Raw genomic sequence first — 23,581 nt, 5'->3', positions numbered from 1 at the left:
ACATTAAACATACTTTAATTTAAATTCTCGATGATGATAAGGTGGAGACGTGAAAAGAAAGGTTTGTTTATGGCATTTTCGGGCTGCTCGCAGACCGATGGATAATGATTATTTAACATGTTTTTATATAGAGCCATGTACCATGTGCTCGTAAGCTCCATCTATCCTCTATATATGCATAGTTATTGTAGGGGCAAATTCAATATAGCTAATTCCTTGTAAGTCTGTCCATACATTCTTCCAATTCTTGCAATCGATGTCGAATCAGGAGCTTCTTCCAATCGATGTCTCGGGGGACGTGGGTGCTAGAATCCTGAGTGTCGATGGAGGAGTACGGGGTCTTATTCCTGTGCAATTACTCAAATTCTTAGAGCACCAGTTGCAGGTACAGTTTATAAATTGTATTCTTTTGCTGCACAATTCATATAGTTTTATTTGCACAAATGTATTACTTACTGAAATGCTTCGTTTTTATCAGAAATTGGATGGGGAAGATGCCAGACTAGCAGATTATTTCAATATAATGGCAGGTACCAGCACTGGAGGTCTCATCACCACAATGTTAGCCAATGAAGATGAAGAATAGATGAGGATGATTCTTACGATGATATGTGCAGGCGAAAGTAGATCCGCTGAAGAATCCACATCTAATGGACGTATGCCTCTCCACAACTGCAGCTCCTACCTATTTTCCATCTCACCAGTTTACAACAAATTCCAGTGACGGAAAGACCCAAGTTTTTAACTTAGTAGATGGAGGAGTAGCGGCTAATAATCCTGTAATGCCTGCTTGTATTATGAGTAGAGATTTTGATCAGATTTTTATTTCACATCAATAAACTATTATAAGGGTCTCACAACAATTTTCTAATTATGCAGACCTTGATAGCAATGAACTTAGTCACTCGAGCAGTTCATCAGGATACAAGAATAGTCGACAAAAAGGTATTGTATTGTATTGTATTTTGATACTATTTAGAATAAACATCTCATATAAAACGAATGCTTGATGCTGGGAAATATTAATTAGAAGCTCAACTATGTTAACCAGAGGTTGTTATTTACAGGAGCACCTTGACCACTTTGTTGTACTTTCTCTTGGAACGGGATTAGAAGAGGGTATTGAATGGGACGCAAAAAAGGCTGCCACATGGGGAAGCTTGAAGTGGATTACTCACGATGGAAGAACGCCTCTCATAGAATCTATCATGAATGCAAGTTCAGACATGGTCAACATTCATACAGCTTTGATGCTCCATCATGTCAAAGAAAACTATCTTAGAAGCCAGGTCTTTTTCATAGTTTCCAATAATGTTCCTTGAAACGATAAGGCCTCTAGATCTATAATTCTACAGACCATGTTTCTGCTGTAATTTTCTGTATGGTTAACATGTGGGCTTTCATACTGTAGGAATGGCAACTAAAAGGAAGCGAAGCAAAGATGGACCTCAGTACGGATGAGAACCTGAGGAATCTTGTGAAGAAAGGCCAGGAACTATTGGATAAGCCTGTTAGAAGTTTAAATTTGGAGACTGGGCGTCCTGAGACAGTGAAGAACGACTACACAAACAGGATGGCATTGACTAAGTATCTCCCATAACTCTCTAACTCTTCCTTGTATTTTCAGATCCTAGTTTCCTATCATTTTGTTCTCACCATAACTAATATTTCCACTTGCCAGAATGGCTGAACGACTCTCCAAGGAGAAGAAGTTGAGGGATAAACGGAGCGCATCTTCTGCACTTTCTATGAATGGCCATAGTGTTGGAATAAACATCTGAACTTCTTTCTTCCATTCCAATCACACCTTACGCTAGAATTTTGTGTAGACTTTTTAATTATAAAACATATCAGGGTGTTGGTGAGCCACACAGCTGATTTATGTAGTGGTAAATACAGCAATTCAAGATTTAGCTGTGTTTTTGCCAACTAATAGATGTCATTTCATTGTGTTTTTTTTTTATAGCTAAATTATTATTTTATGTTCTCCAAATATTAATAGCATTGCAGTTGTGGACAACAAGGCAATGTAAGTTTTATATTCATTCCAAAAGTGCTTGGAGTGGATGCATAAACGTTCCCTACAACATTTAGTTGGGCATCTTCAAGGAATTGTCTTATTATTGTATTCTTTACTGATAACACTGTATTCGGGGAATGGTTTGTATTATCGTTGGATTAAAGAGTATAGATGTTATTATGATTTTTGTTTGGTTTTTAATAGTATTTTTAATTATAGAAGATTTGAAGTCAGTATTATTTGGATGCCTAAAACATTTAATACTTGATCAATCAATTATGATAAGAAATCAGAAATTGAGGGTATCCAGTCTTATCCTTATTATGTTCGTTCAACTAGTTTTATAAATAATAGATTCATTTAAAACGATTCAAATTTGACAAAAAAAAAAATTAAAATTTCTTATTTTATCCAAATTTTTTAATCAACAAAAAGCTTAATGTCAATCACTTAACATCAGATCATTCATGTTCAGTCCGCAGTGCAGAGGTATTGAATAGTGATGATTCCCCTCTACCATCTTGGAAACATATTTGTGTGCTTGCAAATTCCTTTCGTAAAATCTCGGAAGCAAAGTGGCGGGAACAACAATAATGGGGAGAAATATTTCGAGATGAGAATGTTAAGAAAACAGAAAAAAATTAAGCTTACAGCAGATTAAACAGAAAATACAAATTGCATAGAGATAACGAATCACATAATGAAGAAGTTGAGGGATAAACAGAGCGCATCTTTTTTACTTTCCGTGAATGACCATTCCAATGGCCATGGTGTTGGAATAAACATCTGAACTTCTTTCTTCCATTCCAGTCACACCTTATGCTAGAACTTTTGTGTAGAGCTTTTAATAAAAAAACATTTCAGGGTGTTGGTGAGCCACACAGCTAATTAGTGTAGCAGCAAACAACGCAATTCATGCCATGTCGCTCTGTCTTCTTTTCAGCTAAATGATAACTTTATGTTCTCAAAACATTAATTACGTTGAATAATTAGAGATTGACCAGCCAATATTGTAAGGTTTATGTTCATTCCAAAAGTGCTTGGAGTGGATGCATAAACGTCCCTTACAACACTTAGTTGGGCCTCTTCAAAGAATTCTGTCTTATTATTGCATTATTCAGTGACAACATTGTACATGGGACTGGTTTGTATCGTCGTTGCATTGAATGTGTGACATGATTCTTCCATTTATAATGCTCCTTACAAGCTACTCATGGCATAGATGTTACTATTGTATTTAAAATCATTTTAATAGTTGATCAGCCTATCTTGTTCGATTAATTGAAATGAATTATTGTTTGACTTTAGTAATGCTTAGATTTTACTCTATCTCATTTATTTTTATAATATTTAAATTTTTTAATTTTATGGAATCAAAATTAATGAGGATTAAAATTAAGATGAGGCATAATTAGGTAGAATAAAGATTAAGATCAAAGTTGAAAATAGTTCAAATATATTTATAATCTTTTTAGATAATTATAATAAAAAATTATATTTAAGAATAAATTTATTGTTATAATTATAGTTAGAGAGATTAAGTTGGAATCACAATTATATTATATTTTTAATTAAGATATGATTATAAAAATAATTAATTAGAAAGCATTAAATTAATTTAAGAGGGATTTTTTTTTTATAACTAAAATTATATAATCTTATTTTAACTATATAATGATTCAATTTAGGATTGAAAATATATAAAATACAATACATATAATATTTATTATTAATCAAAATTTTAAAAAATTATAAACTAGCTTTAAATATTTCAATTAATCATATTATAACTCGAATTTTAATTAATATTTACTTTAAGTATAAAAAAGTTGGATCTTAAAAGGTGAGTGAGTAAGGAACCAATCTGTCGTTTGGTTTATGAGAAGCCTCTTATTTCTCAAAATATTGGTCAGTGGGAGGGCAATGAGGTATTTAAAGTGTCATTTTTAGAGGAGCGAGTTTCAAGATATCTCTCATAGCTTCAAAGCAGGGCTCTTATTGGTAAGATCTGGAATTTCTCTCCAAATATTAATAAGCTTTCAAATTGGGGTCAATGAATTTTTTTATAACGATAATGGTAGTGGATTTTTTATTATGATATTTTCTATTAAGTCTGATCAAGATTGTGCTCATAGATGCAAATCTTGGTTTTTTGAGGGTCTTGGCTTGTTTACTCAATCATGGGTACCTAATTTTAACCCCCATTTAACCATAATAAATTTTTCCCTCTTTTGGGTATTTTGGCACTCTCTCCCATTGGAATATTGAGATTTGGACATCATTCAAACATTAGGAAATCAGATGGGCATTTTTCTGAGGTGCGATCTCCATTCATTAGAACATGCAAATATTCTACTCTTGTTTTGTCTTCTTCTTGATCTGTATAAAATTCTTGTCTATCTATTGTTATTCAACCTAAATATGATTGTTGGGTTCAACAAAATGTGATAGAAATAAGTTAACTATAGTGGATGAGCATATGTACAATCTAGGTCATTTCACCTTAGCCTATCATGCCACCCACAATGAAGAAATAAGGGTGTTTAAGGATTCGGTCTGTAACTCTAATCTATGTTCATTTGCATCAAATTTAGCCTCTTTCTCTATAATGAAATACATAAATATGTCTCTTGCAATGTTTGAAGAAGCTCCTTCTTAGAGGCCAACCAAGAATTCTCAATTGGTAGTCTTCACAGTGTCCTTTTTCAATTCCCCTTCCCTCAAATCTAATCTTAGAAGGTTTCTTTCAAGCCAAAGCCTTCTTCTGGGGTCTTCAATTCAAGTAACTGTTCCAAATTTTTCTTCTAACCAAGCTGTTACTTTGACCTAATCTCAGTCATGCTTCTGAGATAGAGTTCTCAGCAAGGATGGTTTTGTGTTTACCCCCATATTGTTTTGATTAATAAAGGTGGGATAGGCCTGTACCAATGCATAACCACAAAGTGACACCAAGAGTGGATGAGGGATGCACAACCAACCAAAAAAAACCCTACCAAACACAACAAAAACCCTAACAGGGAGAACAGATAGCCAACACCTAAACTAAAAAACCAACATGCAGAAGAAAAAAATTAAAAAAATGTAGGTCCACCAAAACACAAAACATCTCTCTCACACAGGCACCAAGTGATGGCCTACTACTTGGGGGTATCCTTGTCCTGCCAATCTTGACACAAACTAAGCACTTTATCAGAAAAAATAATTTTTTCACTTGAACTAATCCCAGAACCATTTAGGAGACCAACGCAGAGTCAGGGCTAGCCTTAATCATCAACGCACTGGGGCCGGATCTCGTGGGAAAGGAATCCATGTGCCATCATTCTTTCACCCTTCTCATTTCTATCTCATCATGGATAGCCTATAGGGAGGCATTGTTCTTGCTAGCCACATCTCTGCAAGCATAGTTGACCTCCTCAATTTTGTTTTTAAGGGCCCCCTAGGTTTTATTGACCTCTTCAAGCTCATGCTTGCTACTCGGATTCTTTATCGTAGAGTCCATGTCTATAAAATTTCCACCCACCATTTCCCACTACCCCATAATGTCCACAAGATCATTAGCAATTTTCCAAACTCTATCCCCATCCAACTCATCAACCCATGTGTTGTCCCTAGCCTCAACCTTGGCTGTCGCCTCAAGCCCATTGTTCTTATTCATCGCCACATTCATTTGCATGAAGAGACATTCAATCAACTCTTCCGGAATTTGAGCGTCCTCATGCAGGTGCTTCACAATTTTTTCTACAGTTGAAGTGGTGCTCTTAACGTTGGAATTACTAAGGGAGGTTTAAGGGGGAGGACTAGGGTTTCCTTCAATCTTAGCAAGGGACGAATCCGCCCTTAAGCTATCCGAGGAGCCTAAATCCTCCGAGGATAGAGACTTAGAGCCAGAATGAACAATCTCGTTAACCACATCTTGTTGTATCTGAAACTGGACACCCACATCTTGGTAGTAACAATGCCCCTAAATTTGGAAGTAACAATGCCCCTAAATTTGGAAGTAACAATGCCCCTAAATTTGGCAATTATAGCAGGGTTTTTCCTATTGGGAAACTTAGAACTAGAGTGAGGCATAATCTATTCTACAAAATTAGACGGGGTAACAATAAGGTAAATATTCAGATTTGGATCAGAGGTAGACCCAGCCGCAATGGAAGGGACCCCAATAGAGGGGGACAAAGGCAAGTAGAAACTATACACTCTCCATATACAACCGTCATGGAGAGGGGGTTTGCCCTTTTCCATGGATTTGCAAATAGATTGAGAAAAATAAGACATAATCCAGAAGGGGAAATTCATTCATACCCCATACTGGAGATGATAGCATCGGAAAAGTCTACATATGGAAGCTTCTTTTCTTACCATCCAAGGTGAAGTAATTCATTACCATCAAAGCCACATCCTTCCTAATGCAGAGGAGATCATCCCTGTTGTAGCCACTTTGATGCTTGAAAACTCCCTCTCTCCATTCAAAAAGCTGATCAAAGTCATCCTCGTAATTCCCTTCGGGATTTTTTGGGAAGGACACATCATCAAGGTCCAACCTTGTCACCTTCCTAGAAGTCCTTGTCAAAACCACAAAAGTAACACTGCCATTGTTCACATTCCTATTGTCCCAAGCATTAACAAAATTAAGAGAGAGCTTAGACTCATGGCTAGTCATCCATTCAACATAATTATATAGGTTCCCTTTAATCACCCTATCCCACACCTCCTCATTATTTTTGAATTTGGAGTAATTATCAGGTTCAGTCTAAATCAAATAGCCACCCATAGTTGCAAGATATAAAACCAAGTTGAGGAACTGACAAGCTTGGGGAATATAGTGGTAGGTAGTACCATCAATGATTTTTAAATCTCACCAACTTAACCAACAAGGAAAGTAAATGGCAAGGTGGAAAATTTCAAAAAATCCAACTTTGAGATTATGCATCATTAATTGATGAGTCCTTCAAGATCGTGGGATGAGCATCCACCGATATTTCATGCAAGTGGATGCATATTTTAAAATTATTAACATGCATGCCCATCCCCACCAACTTATCTTCCACACAGTTGCCTTCCCATCTCATGCCACAAAACCTGACGTCTCCTAGAAAGGGAAGGAGCTCGTGACACTTGGCAATGAGAGAATTAATTTTCCAATCCGGTTTTGTTTCCTTCCTAAGCATCGTGATGGTATTTCTTAAGTCACCTTCAATAGTGGCACACTTAAGTCCCTTTTTCCTGGCCATGATCAAACCATAATAAACAACTGCCACTTTAGCCATATTGTTGCATTGTTTGTGGAATTGTAGATCCCTATAGGTGGTTTTTTATTATGGTAGATTCCTATATCTCTTTTTTCCCAAAAATCCAACGAAACGTGAGTCATGTGAGACACAAACAACACTTTATCATGAAAACGTAAACTATTAAAAATTGGGGTTATTAAAAAATAATTATTTGACAGCATTCAAAACATATATAGAAGGCCCAAACCTATACGAGTGAGATACACAAATGGCCATAAACATATATAATTTCAAGAAAAGGGCAAGCTAAGAGTGTCAAATTAAAATAGATTTTTTAATATTTCTTGCTTCCCAAAAACCAACGAAATCTAAGCCATGTGAGACCAAAAAAATGATTTTTCATGAAAGTATAAAGTATTCAAAATTGAGGTTACTCTCCCCAACCTGATCGACGAGAGACTTGTCCCTAGAAAGTTTTGTTCATCGAATTTGAGAAGACACAGACCCATCAGTATCTTTACTGAGTAAGCTTTTCTTTTGAGAAGGTGATTAATGACATAAAAGACATCTGAGATCTTATCCGCTGCAACTGGGGATATTATTTATGAAGACAAACCTAATTCTCCTTCAAAATATTTACGATTACCATTTTCCAAATTAATTTTCATGGCGTCAACAACTTTGTGTGAAGGTTAAGGCAGTGCATTTAACATTTATTCCTTAAAAGTACAACAATGAGTGCCACCAGGTGATAAGTGCTACCAACAGAAAGGTGGATGCCATCTACAATCCTCCTATATGAACATTGTTGACATCATCTATGAAAGCATGGGATAATGGAATGAAGAGCTAAATCCAACAAATATGCAAAAACAAGAAAGCTGGATAATAATTAATTTGACATGTCCCGAGCCAAAGCCAAAGCTAGGTTGATTTCCTCATTAGCTTCAATATGATTGAAGAAAATATAACCTTCAAGAAGTCTACAACCCTTATTCACCAAGGCATCTACCAAGGTTTTGACTTCTCTAAAACAATGTGATATAGTTTATGCTTCAAACACTAGTAATAAACTCCAGGACTCGTACTTAATACACCTAATTTTCCAGCTTGGAGCATCTAGCTTTTTAAGTGCAGAGATCATATACATAAAGTCCCCCTCTATGTTAAGATTCCTAGCTCTTTATTTGATTGCCAATCTTCTCCCAAACACTAAAGCAAGAGCCTTCGCCCCGTTGTTAACATTATTTTGGGTTTCTTAAATGTGTAGAAAATTTGTATCTCTTAAGCTACCTCGGAAGTCAATTCTAATAGGGGGTAAATTGAGAAAATTAAGGTTGTTAGGCAATTTTTGATATCCCAACCAATGTGCCTTTGGTTGCATTTAGGACACTTGAGGTAAAGGTTAAAAGGGGTGTTTTAATTTTTTTGAGGGGTCGGATGGATGGTTTGTTACAAAGTGAAGGAAGAAAGAAGGATAAAAAGAGGGTTGCATACCTTTTTTATAGCTACGTAGCACACTCTTAGAGGTAAACCCTATTAATTTTATTTTGTTGATCTTCAATTTGTTAGTGTTATTAACAATCGCGTGGCTATTCAAAATTAATCTAAATACAAGTACTTAATTCTACAATGTTCCAACAACTAAATATATATTCAAATTCGATGAACATCATATATATATATATATTTGGATCAAAATTTCATGATAGTTTACTAGTGTATACATATAGAGAACTTCTTGTAATTAAGAAATTTTTTGTATTACTATATTGTGAAATTAGGAGAAGCTACAAAATAATTTCATTTATCCTAAAGACTAAAATAGGCATCATTAATCATGTTTATATCAATTTACTCGACTTCAAATGCTAAAGACAAAAATATATAGTGGGCATGATTCATCTTAATAGGAATACATGGCATCAAGGTAATTTTTAAGGAAACACGTAACTGTCCCACTTTATAAGTCAAATAAAATTGAAACACGACACATAGTGTAATTCGGCAAAATATTTTTTACCAGATAGGCGGCGGCTAGGAAACGAAAAAGACCCGAGAACAGTGTAATGTCACATTAAACATAATTTAATTTAAATTCTCGATGATGACAAGGTGGAGACGTGAAAAGAAAGGTTTGTTTACGGCATTTTCGGGCTGGTCGCAGACCGATGGATAATGATTATTTAACATGTGTTTATATATCCTCATAATGATTATTTAACATGTTTTTATATAGAGCCATGTACCATGTGCTTGTAAGCTCCATCCATCCTCTATATATGCATAGTTATTGTAGGGGCAAATTCAATATAGCTAATTCCTTGTAAGTCTGTCCATACATTCTTCCAATTCTTGCGATCGATGTCGAATCAGGAGCTTCTTCCAATCGATGTCTCGGGGGACGTGGGTGCTAGAATCCTGAGTGTCGATGGAGGAGGAGTACGGGGTCTTATTCCTGTGCAATTGCTCAAATTCTTAGAGAAGCAGTTGCAGGTACAGTTTATAAATTGTATTCTTTAGCTGCACAATTCATATAGTTTTATTTGCACAAATGTATTACTTACTGAAATGCTTCGTTTTTATCAGAAATTGGATGGGGAAGATGCCAGACTAGCAGATTATTTCAATATAATGGCAGGTACCAGCACTGGAGGTCTCATCACCACAATGTTAGCCACTCCAGACCCGAATGACCACAAACACAATCGTCCTTTTAGTACCCAGAAAATTGAAGATTTCTACTTGAAGAATGCGAGTTTGATATTTCCTCAACCAAGGTTAGTAGCAAGTGATTGCAATATTTGTGGTAAAATTCTCTAGCACCAAATATTTGTTGTGTTTACGCAAAACTTCTCGTGTTGTTGGACTTGTAGCAAATGGAATATTTTTCACGGCATTTTTGGTCCCAAATACAATGGCAAACATCTGGTCGATATCTTAGAACAAGAGAAATTTCACGAAAGACGGCTGTGTGATACGGCTACTAACCTGGTGATACCCACCTTCGATATCAAGACGCAGTTTCCTACAATTTTCGCCAGTCATGAGGTATTTCATTTTATTTTATAGGATGATCTTGAGTTATGAAGATGAAGAATAGACGAGGATGATTCTTACGATGATATGTGCAGGCGAAAGTAGATCCGCTGAAGAATCCACATCTAATGGACGTATGCCTCTCCACAACTGCAGCTCCTACCTATTTTCCATCTCACCAGTTTACAACAAATTCCAGTGACGGAAAGACCCAAGTTTTTAACTTAGTAGATGGAGGAGTAGCGGCTAATAATCCTGTAATGCCTGCTTGTATTATGAGTAGAGATTTTGATCAGATTTTTATTTCAAATCAATAAACTATTATAAGGGTCTCACAACAATTTTCTAATTATGCAGCCCTTGATAGCAATGAACTTAGTCACTCGAGCAGTTCATCAGGATACAAGAATAGTCGACAAAAAGGTATTGTATTGTATCGTATTTTGATACTATTTAGAATAAACATCTCATATAAAACGAATGCTTGATGCTGGGAAATATTAATTAGAAGCTCAACTATGTTAACCAGAGGTGGTTATTTACAGGAGCACCTTGACCACTTTATTGTACTTTCTCTTGGAACGGGATTAGAAGAGGGTATTGAATGGGACGCAAAAAAGGCTGCCACATGGGGAAGCTTGAAGTGGATTACTCACGATGGAAGAACGCCTCTCATAGAATCTATCATGAATGCAAGTTCAGACATGGTCAACATTCATACAGCTTTGATGCTCCATCATGTCAAAGAAAACTATCTTAGAATCCAGGTCTTTTTCATAGTTTCCAATAATGTTCCTTGAAACGATAAGGCCTCTAGATCTATAATTCTACAGACCATGTTTCTGCTATAATTTTCTGTATGGTTAACATGTGGGCTTTCATACTGTAGGAATGGCAACTAAAAGGAAGCGAAGCAAAGATGGACCTCAGTACGGACGAGAACCTGAGGAATCTTGTGAAGAAAGGCCAGGAACTATTGGATAAGCCTGTTAGAAGTTTAAATTTGGAGACTGGGCGTCCTGAGACAGTGAAGAACGACTGCACAAACAGGATGGCATTGACTAAGTATCTCCTATAACTCTCTAACTCTTCCTTGTATTTTCAGATCCTAGTTTCCTATCCTTTTTTTCTCACCATAACTATCATTTCCACTTGCCAGAATGGCTGAACGACTCTCCAAGGAGAAGAAGTTGAGGGATAAACGGAGCGCATCTTCTGCACTTTCTATGAATGGCCATAGTGTTGGAATAAACATCTGAACTTCTTTCTTCCATTCCAATCACACCTTACGCTAGAATTTTGTGTATAATTTTTAATTAAAAAACATATCAGGGTGTTGGTGAGCCACACAGCTGATTTGTGTAATGGTAAACACAGCAATTCAAGATTTAGCTGTGTTTTTGCCAACTAATAGATGCCATTTCATTCTGTTTTTTTTTATAGCTAAATTATTATTTTATGTTCTCCAAATATTAATAGCATTGCAGTTGTGGACAACAAGGCAATGTAAGTTTTATATTCGTTCCAAAAGTGCTTGCAGTGGATGCATAAACGTTCCCTACAGCACTTAGTTGGGCCTCTTCAAGGAATTGTCTTATTATTGTATTCTTTACTGATAACACTGTATTCGGGGAATGGTTTGTATTATCGTTGGATTAAAAAATATAGATGTTATTATGATATTTGTTTGGTTTTTAATAGTATTTTTAATTATAGAAGATTTGAAGTCAGTATTATTTGGATGCCTAAAACATTTAATACTTGATCAATCAATTATGATAAGAAATCAAAAATTGAGGGTATCCAGTCTTATCCTTATTATGTTCATTCAACTAGTTTTATAAATAATAGATTCATTTAAAACAATTCAAATTTGAAATTTTTTTTTTAAAATTTCTTATTTTATCCAAATTTTTTAATCAACAGAAAGCTTAAAGTCAATCACTTAACATCAGATCATTCATGTTCAGTCCGCAGTGCAGAGCTATTAAATAGTGATGATTCCCCTCTACCATCTTGGAAACATATTTGTGTGCTTGCAAATTCCTTTCGTAAAATCTCGGAAGCAAAGTGGCGGGAATAGCAATAATGTGGAGAAATATTTCGAGATGAGAATGTTAAGAAAACAGAAAAAAATTAAGCTTACAGCAGATTAAACAGAAAATACAAATTGCATAGAGATAACGAATCACATAATGAAGTAGTTGAGGGATAAACACAGCGCATCTTCTGTACTTTCTGTGAATGACCATTCCACTGGCCATGGTGTTGGAATAAACATCTGAACTTCTTTCTTCCATTCCAGTCACACCTTATGCTAGAATTTTTGTGTAGAGCTTTTAATAAAAAAACATTTTAGGGTTTTGGTGACCCACGCAGCTAATGTGTGCTTAAATATTCGTTTCGTAAAATCTGGGAAGCAATGTGGCCGGAGCAGTAATAATGGGGAGAAATATTTCAAGATGAGAATGTTAAGCAAACAAAAAAATTTAAACTTACAGCAGATTAAATAGAAAATACAAATTGCATAGAGATAACGAATCACATAACGAAATTAAAGTATCAATTGTCCCTGCAATGATGTCGGTTATGAATAAAATTTGACAAGGGTAAAGATCACATAAAAAATAATTATACATTCCCTTTAGTGGATTTGCACAAATCATTCCAACTTGACCATTCAAAGAGCAGATGAAAAAAGGTCTTTTTGACACCAATGGTACTCTGAACTGAAGGCCTTTATCATGTCTTGTCAAATTTAGCACTTTCCTAGCTTCTCTTAAAAAAATTATCATCACAAGGGTGACTACCACTCAAATTAATAACAGCCAAGGATCTTTCCAATATATCCTTCACATTTAAAACTAGTAGATATTAGTCCTGTTTTTAAACAATGGTAAATAACGTCTTGGCATGACACTTAAGTCATGGAGCTTCTCTGATAAAAGTTGTTTATGCCTTTCTAAGATCCACAAAGCAATAGTATAGGCTTTTGATTAACAGATCTTTAATTTTTCAATGATTGTTTAATGTATTAACAACTATTAGTGGTTTGAAATTTGAGATTGTCTGCCCTCCTCCAAATAATTTAAATTTATTGAAGCGAGGGAGAATTATAGAAGCCAACCTTCAAAAATCAGTCTCTAATTCTCCTCTAAAACAATGCCAAACCTATATATAAGCTCTCTATTAGTTTGCCCCAATCTCCTTGGATTTGAGCTATCTCGAAGTGAAACAAAAAGATAGATCATTGAGCATCTAAAATTATCTTGTTAGAATCAAGGAACACTGAGAGGGCGGGGGTTAATCAGTGTTATACCAGAAATCAAATTAACGAAATTATTCTTTATTCACCGGTTAGCGATCTATAACAGTAAATAACATAAGCAAGCAATGAATAAACCACAGATCCACAACACCGAAATTTTACATGGAAACCCGGAGAGGAAAAAACATGGTGGGGCTGGAACCCACAATATTCATATACCATGGACAAGAGTACATAAATATTACATAGATGGGGAATGCACTTGCATTCAAGGTCACTGCATAGAGCTCACTACTCAATTAAAATGACCCAGAAGGCTAAAACCTTTAGGGAAGTCTGACTGGCTTATAATTTGATTACAATGAGGAAATACAATTAAAGAACTCTGAAATGGCATCTAACAATGCAAAAATGAGTTCTGGTTAAGCACAATATCTTTGACTATACTCGCTCTGCAATATTCTCTGTTTCTGTCTCAGTCAACTACTGCATCACCTAGGAATCAAATGTGCACATGAAACTACGTTCAATCACACCAAAACGGATCGCCACAATAGGAATACTCTAAAAACCAATCACCAACTCAATCTTATATATCCGGTCATATCAAAAATAATCTCCTCCAAATCGGCTTCCAGAAATGTAATGTGTAGTCACATGCCGGCTTGACCGGAGCCAAAAATATAAGTTCAAATCATCAAAAGAGTAATAAAATGATGTTTCTAAATTGGCCCAATCAACAAGAACATGATTAAATGCACCGTAATTACCGGAAAACTTCCAGACCCAAAAGTGCTCTATGCTACCTAAAATACTGGTTAACACATGCTTCCGGATAGGGAGAATTGCAATCGCCAGATTGGATTTCCATGAGGACTTGCCATCACTGAAAACCCTAAACCAATAATCAAGCATCAAAAATTACCGAATGAGTGTCAATTGCCAACAATATCCCCCTTTGGCATTGATGGCAACACTTGTGAAAAATGACTAAGTGTTGAGCACTGAACACCGGTTCAAAAGAATTAAAATAATCTCTAAGGCTCCCTTTTAGACAAAGAATTCCACTCTCCAATATTGTACATTTTTCATCATCTTTCTCCTCCTTTGACAACAATGCCAAAGATGAGGTGTTGTCCAAAACAGAGATACTTATAAATACTTAAAGATATCAGCATAAGTAGTTTTCAAAAATCCTAGCTGAGTATCTCACCTAGTCTTCAAATTGTCCAAAACTGTGATAAATGCACTAAATACAATGCCATGAATTTTGAACTCTCTCAGATTAGATGGTATAGGACGGGTCATCTCCTTCATACAATCCACCTTATTGTTTAATATGGTGTCCAACTAGGAGGCAATCAAGTTCTGAAGTTCACCTACTTTTCTCAAAATTTTCTCCTTGCCCGCTTGAAGGCTTGAGATTTGATCATTTAGGGCTATAATCTGCCCTTCAATACTTCTGGTTAGAGTTGCATTAGGATCAAAGGACTGAGAAATGCCAGCAAGCTTTCCTTGGCAAACACCTCTTTGCTTATCAATATCTACAATGAACAAGTAAAATTAGGCAAGATTTGTACAATTTTCTGGCTTCTGACAATGTGTCAGAAATAATCTACAGTCTCTCATTTATTCTGACTCTATCATCTTCAATCATTTTCCAGAATATTTGCTTCCTAACATCCTTGAATTTATTCAAAACTTTATGTGTAGTTGTCTTCTCCAAAGAATCAAAATTGCTATTTACACTATTAATCAATTGTAGCAATCTACCGGAGGGGCTGTTATTTGAATCTAACTATACATTAGGGTCCACCTTCTGTAAAACATCTATAGACATCAAAGTTAGTCTTTTATCTTCAATTTCTGACTTCACTTGATCTTGGCTAGCTTGGGCTTGTACTGGCAAGCATGAGCTTTTTTACAGGTGACATCTTTCCAAGATCAACAAAACCATCAAGATAAATAGAAATCTGAGGCGGGGTACTTGTAATTGGAGGAGTGAAAATTGCCGAATTAGCTATGCCTTTGCCTTTGTCAACCTTAGCTTCTATTGTCTCAACATCCTTCTTCTCTCCCTTATCCCCTTTATCTATTGCATAGGTGTTGTCATTTAGTACAGTATCAACTTGTTGGATTTCGGGGCTGCAAAGCTATCCACCACTGAAGGACCATCAAGAGTCTCAACATTAAGTGGAGTAATATCCTAGTCTTCCAGATGATCCTCAAACTGAGTTTCAACCTTTTGACTTCTGAAAACACTTTGCTTCTCTTCCAGATAAAATGACTTGAATGCATCCTTGTATAGTGAGTCATCCTGAATTATCTTTTTCCATATATCCTTTGTTTCTTTCCTCACCTCCTCCACATTTTCGATCATCAATTTTTTAATCCTATTTTTACTTCTAAATTCCTTCTTCTTTGCCTCTTCAATGAGTCTCTTGACTTCATCATGAGTAATGCAAGTATAGACATTTACAAGTTCTCTTTCCTTCATCTCCCTATCAATCTTACTTGTAGTCATTCTTCTTGCATCAATTAGATTATACAAATCTTTTGGAATGGTCTTTTTCTAATTCAATCAATGTCTTACTAAAGTTGTGTAAATATAGTACAATTGCTTCTTCAACTTTTCTCTTATCACGTTCATCAAAATTCTCAAAGTATGCTCCAAGATTCTTTAAATTGTCATCCACTATTATTTCATCTATCAACTGATATGTTGATAGTGGAGTAACAATTATGTACTTACCTTATATGTTGCCAGACTCAAGGTCTTTGTCGAGTTGACTTTTGACTTGCCTACCTCTTTTGGATCTTCTGGTAGGAGCAGGATCAGATTTTACTTTCTTGGATTGTTGGGCTCCACTGGTCTATAGCTTCCTCACCACTCTCACAAATTCTCCTTTCTTTTTCACCTTTCCTGCTTCCTCCTCAGATTCAGTTTCCGAGGCTACTAGAGATACTGCAACATAGGTTCTTTTAGGCTTCTGCTTTTTCTTCAATACACCCTTTATGGATGGGCTAGATTTTGCAGGTTGGGCTACCAAAGCAGGAGCAGAATTAGTCTCTTTCTACACATGACTTTCCCTTGCTTTCTTCACCACCTCCCAGGTGAAACCCATCTAAACTACCACTTCCTCTACCATCTTAGTAACTTTTCTTTTTAAGGTAGGAGTAGTGAATTGCATGTGCAAATTGAGGTCTTTCCCTTTGAAAGTACCAAATTTTCCTTCCTTTGGATCCACTAGTTAACTCAATAGATGTTGGGCATATGCCTCAAGTGTAACAGAATCAACTTCATATCCCATGGGCATGATCCATACTACTCCATTTCTTCTATTAGACATTGATCCTTATCGATCATGAAACAAATGCTTTGCTCATATTTTTCAACCACCTCCTTTGGGATCCTTTCTTTGTTCTTCATTGCAGCTTGGAAGGTTTTCAAATATCCCTAGAGAGAAGATATCCTCATTGTTGCATCTCAAACACCCCATAATCCTTCTTTGATATACATAGCTATTGGTCTATCATAGGCCCATTGGACCTTAACTTTTATACTGAGTATCTCATTCAATAAGTACAAGGCTAGACAAATAAGAAGTGTACCATATTTAAATGTGTGCTTTTTGTCTTGTTTGACCTTCTTTAGATTGCTCAATAATTCATTCAGGAGGGCAGTGCACAAGCCATATCTTTTGTCATCCTTAAGCATCTGGTATGAAGAGTAAATAATAGTAACGGAGATAGAGTTGTACCTGTTGGATTAGTAAACCTTGTAAGAGACTACTATTGATGCAAACTTAACATCATTCTCTGGGATATCATTAATGATCATTACCCTGCTGTCGAATTTAGATCCTATGATGGCTATGACTATTTCATTTGACACTTTCCTTAGACTGGGCACATCACCGGTTTTAGCTAGGCTGGTTACACCTCGAATCACCTCTTTGGTAATTTTATGTGGCCTATCAAGCCATATAACTCATTATGTACTACAAGAAACCCTTGTCTTGAAGCACCTTGTATTCTAATTTCAAATTTCCCAAACCATCAGCCAAATACTTGTTGTAAAGATCCAACATACCTATGTTTCCAAGCTCCTCAAGATTGCATTGAATGTAAGCCCTAATGTCTTTGTTGTGGAGAACACCATAAGGCGCAGATGAAAAAACACTTACTAGATCATCCTCAACTGACTTAAAAGGGTGTTTCTTCAAAACTAGTTGATCCCTATCCCTAATCTCAACCACCAATGGGGTAACAACACCAGAAGTTGAAGTCATTTTAAATGCTAGGGTTTGCAGAAAACTAAAAGCCTGAACAGAAAAATACCTTGCTTCACAAAAGGGCGCGGGAATTCACTTTGGAGTTGCTGAAATTGTTGTTGAAACCACCAAATTTCTTTTCTCTTTTCTCTATTCTACTTTCTTGATCGCATTGTAACAAATGAAACTTCAAAATACACTTTAATCCTTCAAAAACCTAATTTTCCACTGTAATAAATGCAGCCACTGGTTATCATGATTTTCATGAAATCGCATATCGGATCACCAAATCTTCTTAGAAAGTTTTGAATATCATCTACACTCATGATTCAAGCCTTCTGCAATCTTCCAAAATCGATTGCAAACCACCAAAGAGGAGGTTCTTAGAATCTGCATGAAAGGCTCCCCCTAAGGCATAAAGTCCTAGTTACTGGATGAAAATCCTACACCGGATTCAGGTGTAGACCCATTGTCAGTTCTAGATTCATCTTTTCTTACCACATCTTCTCATTCTTCTCCTTGATCTCTTCTACTTTTGCTTTTCCTTTCTCGTCTAAGTTACTCTTATCTACCAAAGCATTGTTCTTACTTTTGCAGTACTTTGCAATGTGACCGATTTTGTTGCATTCTTAGCAAAAAATATTATTTTTCTTAGGTCTAAAGTTAATTTGATTTGGTCTCATACTGCATTGATTAGAGATATGTCCAAACATCCCACAAGCATAGCATCTTTTGTTTTGGAAGTTATTCATTACTACTCTACACACATTTGACTTGTGACAAAAATTATTGCATATGAAACACTGACCGATAAAGGTAGGAACATTATTCATGTTGTTCATTCTATTATTCATCCTACTTCTGCATTGATTTTCCATATGACCAAACTTATTGCAAGTAAAGCATCTACCATTGAATTTATGAGCATTAGGTTGTCTTACCGGAGGATTCTTTCTCTTCTTTTGATCAGGTTTTGCATTGCCTTGTCCAGATCCGGAGGATTCACCTTTCTCAAATCAAAGTCCTCGTATTTCATTTCCATGCCTCTAACTTTCCATCATCTCATCAAGCCTTGCTGAGATAGCTTTGAATTTGTCTTTGTATTCATAAGTTGTAGCAAGTTCATCCCTTAAGGTAGCAATTTGTCTTTCAAGTTCTTGACCATTATTCCTTGATTGTGTTAGCTCAAGCTTCAATTGATCATTCTCATAGGTAAGCCTCCAGCATTCATCTGCTCTTTCTTTCAATGATTGTGCCGTATTTTCTTCATTTTTCTTCTGGTCCTCTATCTCCTTAGTTAGTCTCATTACAATGGATTGCATATCATTCTTCAAGGTAGAATTCTCTCTTTCAAGCTTGTTGACTCCATCTGCTTTATCCTAATATTCCATGATCTGATCTTCTTTCTCCTTTAGCTTGTTCATTAACTCCTTCCTCTTCTCTCTAGAGATGTTTGCTTAATCCTTCAGGTCATTAATGAAATCATCAACAGCATTCAGGTTCTTCTTCAAGGTATAGATCTTATTTCTAGCTGCATCAAGATCTTCAAGTGCTACACTGAGTTGTCTCTAAAAACTAGAATCCATTGAATCAATCTCCTGGAACTTCCTCAAATGGTTAAGCTTCCTCAGAGGTACTAGGCTCTAATACCAAGTGTTAGAATCAAGGAACATTGAGAGGGGGGGTGAATCAGTATTTTGTCAAAAATCAAATTCATAAACTTATTCGTTATCCATCGGTTAGCAATGCATAACAGTAAAGAACTTAAGCAAGCAATAAATAACCACAAATCCACAACACTAGAATTTTTACGTGGAAACCTGGAAAGGGAAAAACCATGGTGGGGCTAGAACCCACAATATTCATATACTATGAACAGGAGACATAAGTATTACATAGATGGGGAATGCACTTGCATTTGGGCTCATTGCCTAGATCTCACTTCTCAATTACAATGACCCAAAAGGCTACAACCTTGAGGGAAGTCTCACTGACTTACAATTTCATTACAATGAGGAAATACAATTAAAGAACTTTGAAATGGCATCTAACAATGCAAAAATAAGTTCCAATTAAGCACAAGATCTCTGACTACACTCACTCTACAATATGCTCTATTTCTATCTCAGTCAGCTACCGAATCACCAAGAACATGATTCAATATACCGCAATCACTAGAAAGATTGCGGACCCAAAAATGCTTTGTTCTACCTAAAATACCTGTTAAAACATGCTTTCAGATAGGAATAATTGCGACCACTGGATCAAATCTCCATGAAAAGTTGCCATCAATGACAACCCTAAACTAATAATCAAGCATTGAAAATTACGGGATGAGTGTCAATTGCCAACATATCTCTGTAGATGTTTTTTTCATTACAACACAGCCACCAAATCATTAAACTTTACATGATCCCAAAGATCTGTAGCTCAAAGTTGTACAAAGGAAGATATTGATAGAGAGTGGAAACTATTATTGTATAAACAAAGCACCTCTTCCAAATGCAAAAGGGAATGCATTTCTATACTTTATATGTTGGCAATTGACACTCTATTGGTTAGGTTTCACTATGTTGTCATTGATGGCAACATGATTCTGGGTTCCGTCTTCATATGGTCTACCGACAGACACTTCACAGACTCTACATCAGCACTGGCACTGGCACTAGCAGGATAAAAGATTTCTTTGGTCATCGAAAATGCAGACCGACATGGTCTAGTAAAGGTCATCAGTATTGGAGGCCAACACATCTTGGATCTGGCACGGAAACTTGTTTTAATGTTTATTCATTTATATTATATGGCCGACATGTAATCTAATATTGTATATATCCTTGTAAGCCGACATAAGGCATAAATTTGTATAGGGTATAGGGCAGATTGATTAGATAATTTTGACATGATGATAGGAATATAATGTAATGGACATGGAAATGTAATATGATGTGAAATCATTCTGAGAGACTATGTATGTGAGGAATTCATTGTAAGGGTTATTTTGGTACAAAGGTTTAGGGTTTTGATTGGAACAGACAGAGCATAACCAGAACTGTATTCTGGCATAGAAGATGCAATATTAGCAGTTCACATTTCTCTGGATTGTTGTCTGGAATTTTATGTAATCAGTAAGGCTCCTATTGTGATTGAGCAGTGTCCTCTAGGTTGTAAGCCTTTCTACAAGTGCAGGCCCATCATATATTGTAATATCTCTTTATATGGCTAGTGGATTGATATTGTGGGTCACAAATCCCACCGTGGTTTTTCCTCATTGACATTTTATACGTATAAATATGTGTGTTAGGATTCTCATTAATATGTTTGGCTTATTGGTTGCATTACTTCTTTCAATTATTTTTATACTGGTATACCAGTTAGTGTATGAATTTTTTGTTAAGGCTAAAATATTTTATTCCGGTATAAGACCAATTCACACCCCCCCCCCCCTCTTAGTGTTATTGATTTCCAACAATTGGTATCAGAGCCTTGTGCCTTAGAGGAAGTTTAACAGCTTGAGGAAGATCCTAAAACCGCAATATTGAATATGGCTTTGGAGAAGCAGCTTGAGATGGCACTTGAAGATTATGATTCTAAAAGTTTGAAGAACTTAAAGCTACAAGATGAGTTGAATTCTGCTAAAGAATTTATTCTTGTCCTACGAAAGATGCTATCATCTATTCAAGCTAGGAAGAAGGAACTTTTGCAAAATCAGGATGATGAAGAGAAAAATGCACTTAAGGAGAAATGTCAGAAATTGAGTCAGGAGAACATGGTTATGAAAAATGAAATGCAAGATATAGCTATGAGGATGTCTAAGAAGATTGAGGATAGAAAGAAAAAGGAAGAAAATCTTGTTGTATCCCTGAAGAACAAATTTGAAGAATGTGGTAGGTTAGTTCATGAAAATGATATGTTGAGAACTGATTTGGTACAATCCCAAAACAATAAGCAAGAGCTTGAGAGACAAATGATAATACTAATAGATTATTTAACTTCTGCAAGTGACTACAAAGAAAAATTCAAGATCAGCTCAGCACAGCTTGATGAGTTAGTGAAGAGACAGAGGCAGATTGGAGATTCTAGTGGACTTGGATTTGAAAAAGGATGGAGTTCCGGTACTCCTAATCAAGATCAAAACCATAAGGCACCGGTAAGGCAATTCAATGCTTATAAATTCAATGGTAGATGTTTTGTTTGCAATAGATTTGGACACATGGCTAGGCAATGTAGAAACAGAGCAAATCATAACCCTAATTCTGCTCCCAATAAATGTTCTAAATGCAATAAAATTGGTCATAAGATAGAAGATTGAAGAATGAATGTAAAATGCTATGCTTGTGGAAAATTTGGACATATGGCTAATCAGTGCAGGTCAACCAATTTCACCAGTTTTAGCAAGGCAATTCAAAAGAAAAATGTTACATGTTATGCATGCAATGAAGTTGGACATATTGCTAAGTTCTACAGAAGTTGAAATCGACTGGTTGGCAATGGAGGATGAAATGAAAAAGAAAAAGAGAAGGTTAATGAAATCTGGCAAGATCATACTCAGAGATGGGTGAGGAAGACTGAAGAGCAATCATCAGATGGGAATGTCTCAATTACCTATCTGACAGAAGAGGTTTCTCCTACACCGGCAGTGAGCTCATCCGGTAACTAAGGTAGATGCCTTAGAGGTAGGAAAAAATTCATGGAAGATGATGCATATGCCCTTCGAGGAGATTCTGGAAGATGTTCCAGATATTGGATAGGATTATCCGACATTGATATGTTCAGACCGAGATCCGATATCTTTCATCGGCAGTCATTTACGTAAATGAAAGATTAGGGTTTTCTCTCTATGGATAAAAGGTCGAATACACTTCATTATTATTCACCTAGCATTCAGAGCGATTTTAGAGAAACTTAGTGCAATCAGAGGCAATCAGATTTCTTCTTGAGTGATCACATCGGCGTTTGGAAGGATTTGTTGAAAGTTTTCACTGGCAGCGATCTAAAAGGTATTTTTCTTGAATCATGGAAGTGGGATCATATTCTGTTTCTATTTTTGTTGCAAATCCAACTGTAGTAGAGGTTAAGGACCACCCCGGGCCAATTTTCAAGCAGTATCCACATGTGGCTACCAAGGAAGATTCGGTTGGAGTGTTTTCTCGCATTCCGGAGGGAGTCTTATATGTAGAGGATGTTAGGGAATCCTTCCATTATCATATAGAGGACTTAGGCACTTCAGAGATCAAAGGGATGTATATGAATGAACTCATGGGAGAATCTGGTAAGATCAAACCGGTATATCAGCACATCAAAGAACTAGGGCTCACAGATATTCTGGATATTCTAGAGTTTGAGGATGAAATAATCATATATGTACTAAGAAGAGTACATGGGGAATTCATATGGATGGATAGACCTTATAAAATCACTAAGGAAGCCTTCCAGGCAATTACTAGCATATCATCAATAAGGCAACATTCGGATAAGAAAGTATCTAAGACTTCGTGAGGAAGATCACCGATGCCACATCAGATAAGAGATTGATGAAGGTGAGCACTATCACTGACACTGACATCAAGATTGGCAGCATGGTTATAGGCTACAAGGTAACTCAGTCTAATCGACTGAATTCAGTTTCCAGTTCATGTATTTTGGCTGCACATAGGATGATGAGAGAAAATGTAAGGTTGGATTTTTGTGGCTTGATGCTTGAAGGATTATTGATCAACTTAGGAAAAATTAAAGGTGAGAAGAAGGGCAC

At 36.0% G+C, this 23,581-nt stretch overlaps 2 protein-coding genes across 2 annotated transcripts; both read left to right on the top strand.

Moving 5' to 3' along the window:
• Window positions 1–256: 256 nt before the first annotated feature.
• On the top strand, window positions 257–1,781 carry LOC131051964 (patatin-like protein 2). The gene is made up of 7 exons (XM_059215440.1): window positions 257–385; window positions 479–545; window positions 679–779; window positions 880–945; window positions 1,068–1,289; window positions 1,412–1,587; window positions 1,682–1,781. Exons 1-7 carry the CDS (start codon window positions 257–259, stop codon window positions 1,779–1,781), a joined length of 861 nt encoding a protein of 286 aa, XP_059071423.1.
• A 7,834-nt stretch (window positions 1,782–9,615) lies between these two features.
• LOC131051963 (patatin-like protein 2) lies at window positions 9,616–11,549 on the top strand. Its single transcript, XM_059215439.1, has 8 exons — window positions 9,616–9,747; window positions 9,841–10,031; window positions 10,128–10,302; window positions 10,386–10,547; window positions 10,648–10,713; window positions 10,836–11,057; window positions 11,180–11,355; window positions 11,450–11,549. Exons 1-8 carry the CDS (start codon window positions 9,616–9,618, stop codon window positions 11,547–11,549), a joined length of 1,224 nt encoding a protein of 407 aa, XP_059071422.1.
• The last annotated feature ends 12,032 nt before the right edge of the window (window positions 11,550–23,581 follow it).

The sequence above is a fragment of the Cryptomeria japonica genome, unplaced genomic scaffold (genome assembly GCF_030272615.1).
Source record: "Cryptomeria japonica unplaced genomic scaffold, Sugi_1.0 HiC_scaffold_135, whole genome shotgun sequence".
Taxonomy (NCBI): Eukaryota; Viridiplantae; Streptophyta; class Pinopsida; order Cupressales; family Cupressaceae; genus Cryptomeria; species Cryptomeria japonica.
This window is presented reverse-complemented; position numbering and strand designations above follow the sequence as displayed.

Excerpts from the sequence above, each read along its gene's own strand:
- LOC131051963 (XM_059215439.1), top strand. The coding sequence starts at position 9,616 with ATGTCGAATCAGGAGCTTCTTCCAATCGATGTCTCGGGGGACGTGGGT. Across the intron at positions 10,032-10,127 it reads TTGATATTTCCTCAACCAAG|CAAATGGAATATTTTTCACG; the intron begins GTTAGTAGCAAG and ends TTGGACTTGTAG. Across the intron at positions 11,058-11,179 it reads AAAACTATCTTAGAATCCAG|GAATGGCAACTAAAAGGAAG; the intron begins GTCTTTTTCATA and ends TTCATACTGTAG.
- LOC131051964 (XM_059215440.1), top strand. The coding sequence starts at position 257 with ATGTCGAATCAGGAGCTTCTTCCAATCGATGTCTCGGGGGACGTGGGT. Across the intron at positions 386-478 it reads TCTTAGAGCACCAGTTGCAG|AAATTGGATGGGGAAGATGC; the intron begins GTACAGTTTATA and ends CGTTTTTATCAG. Across the intron at positions 780-879 it reads GAGTAGCGGCTAATAATCCT|ACCTTGATAGCAATGAACTT; the intron begins GTAATGCCTGCT and ends CTAATTATGCAG.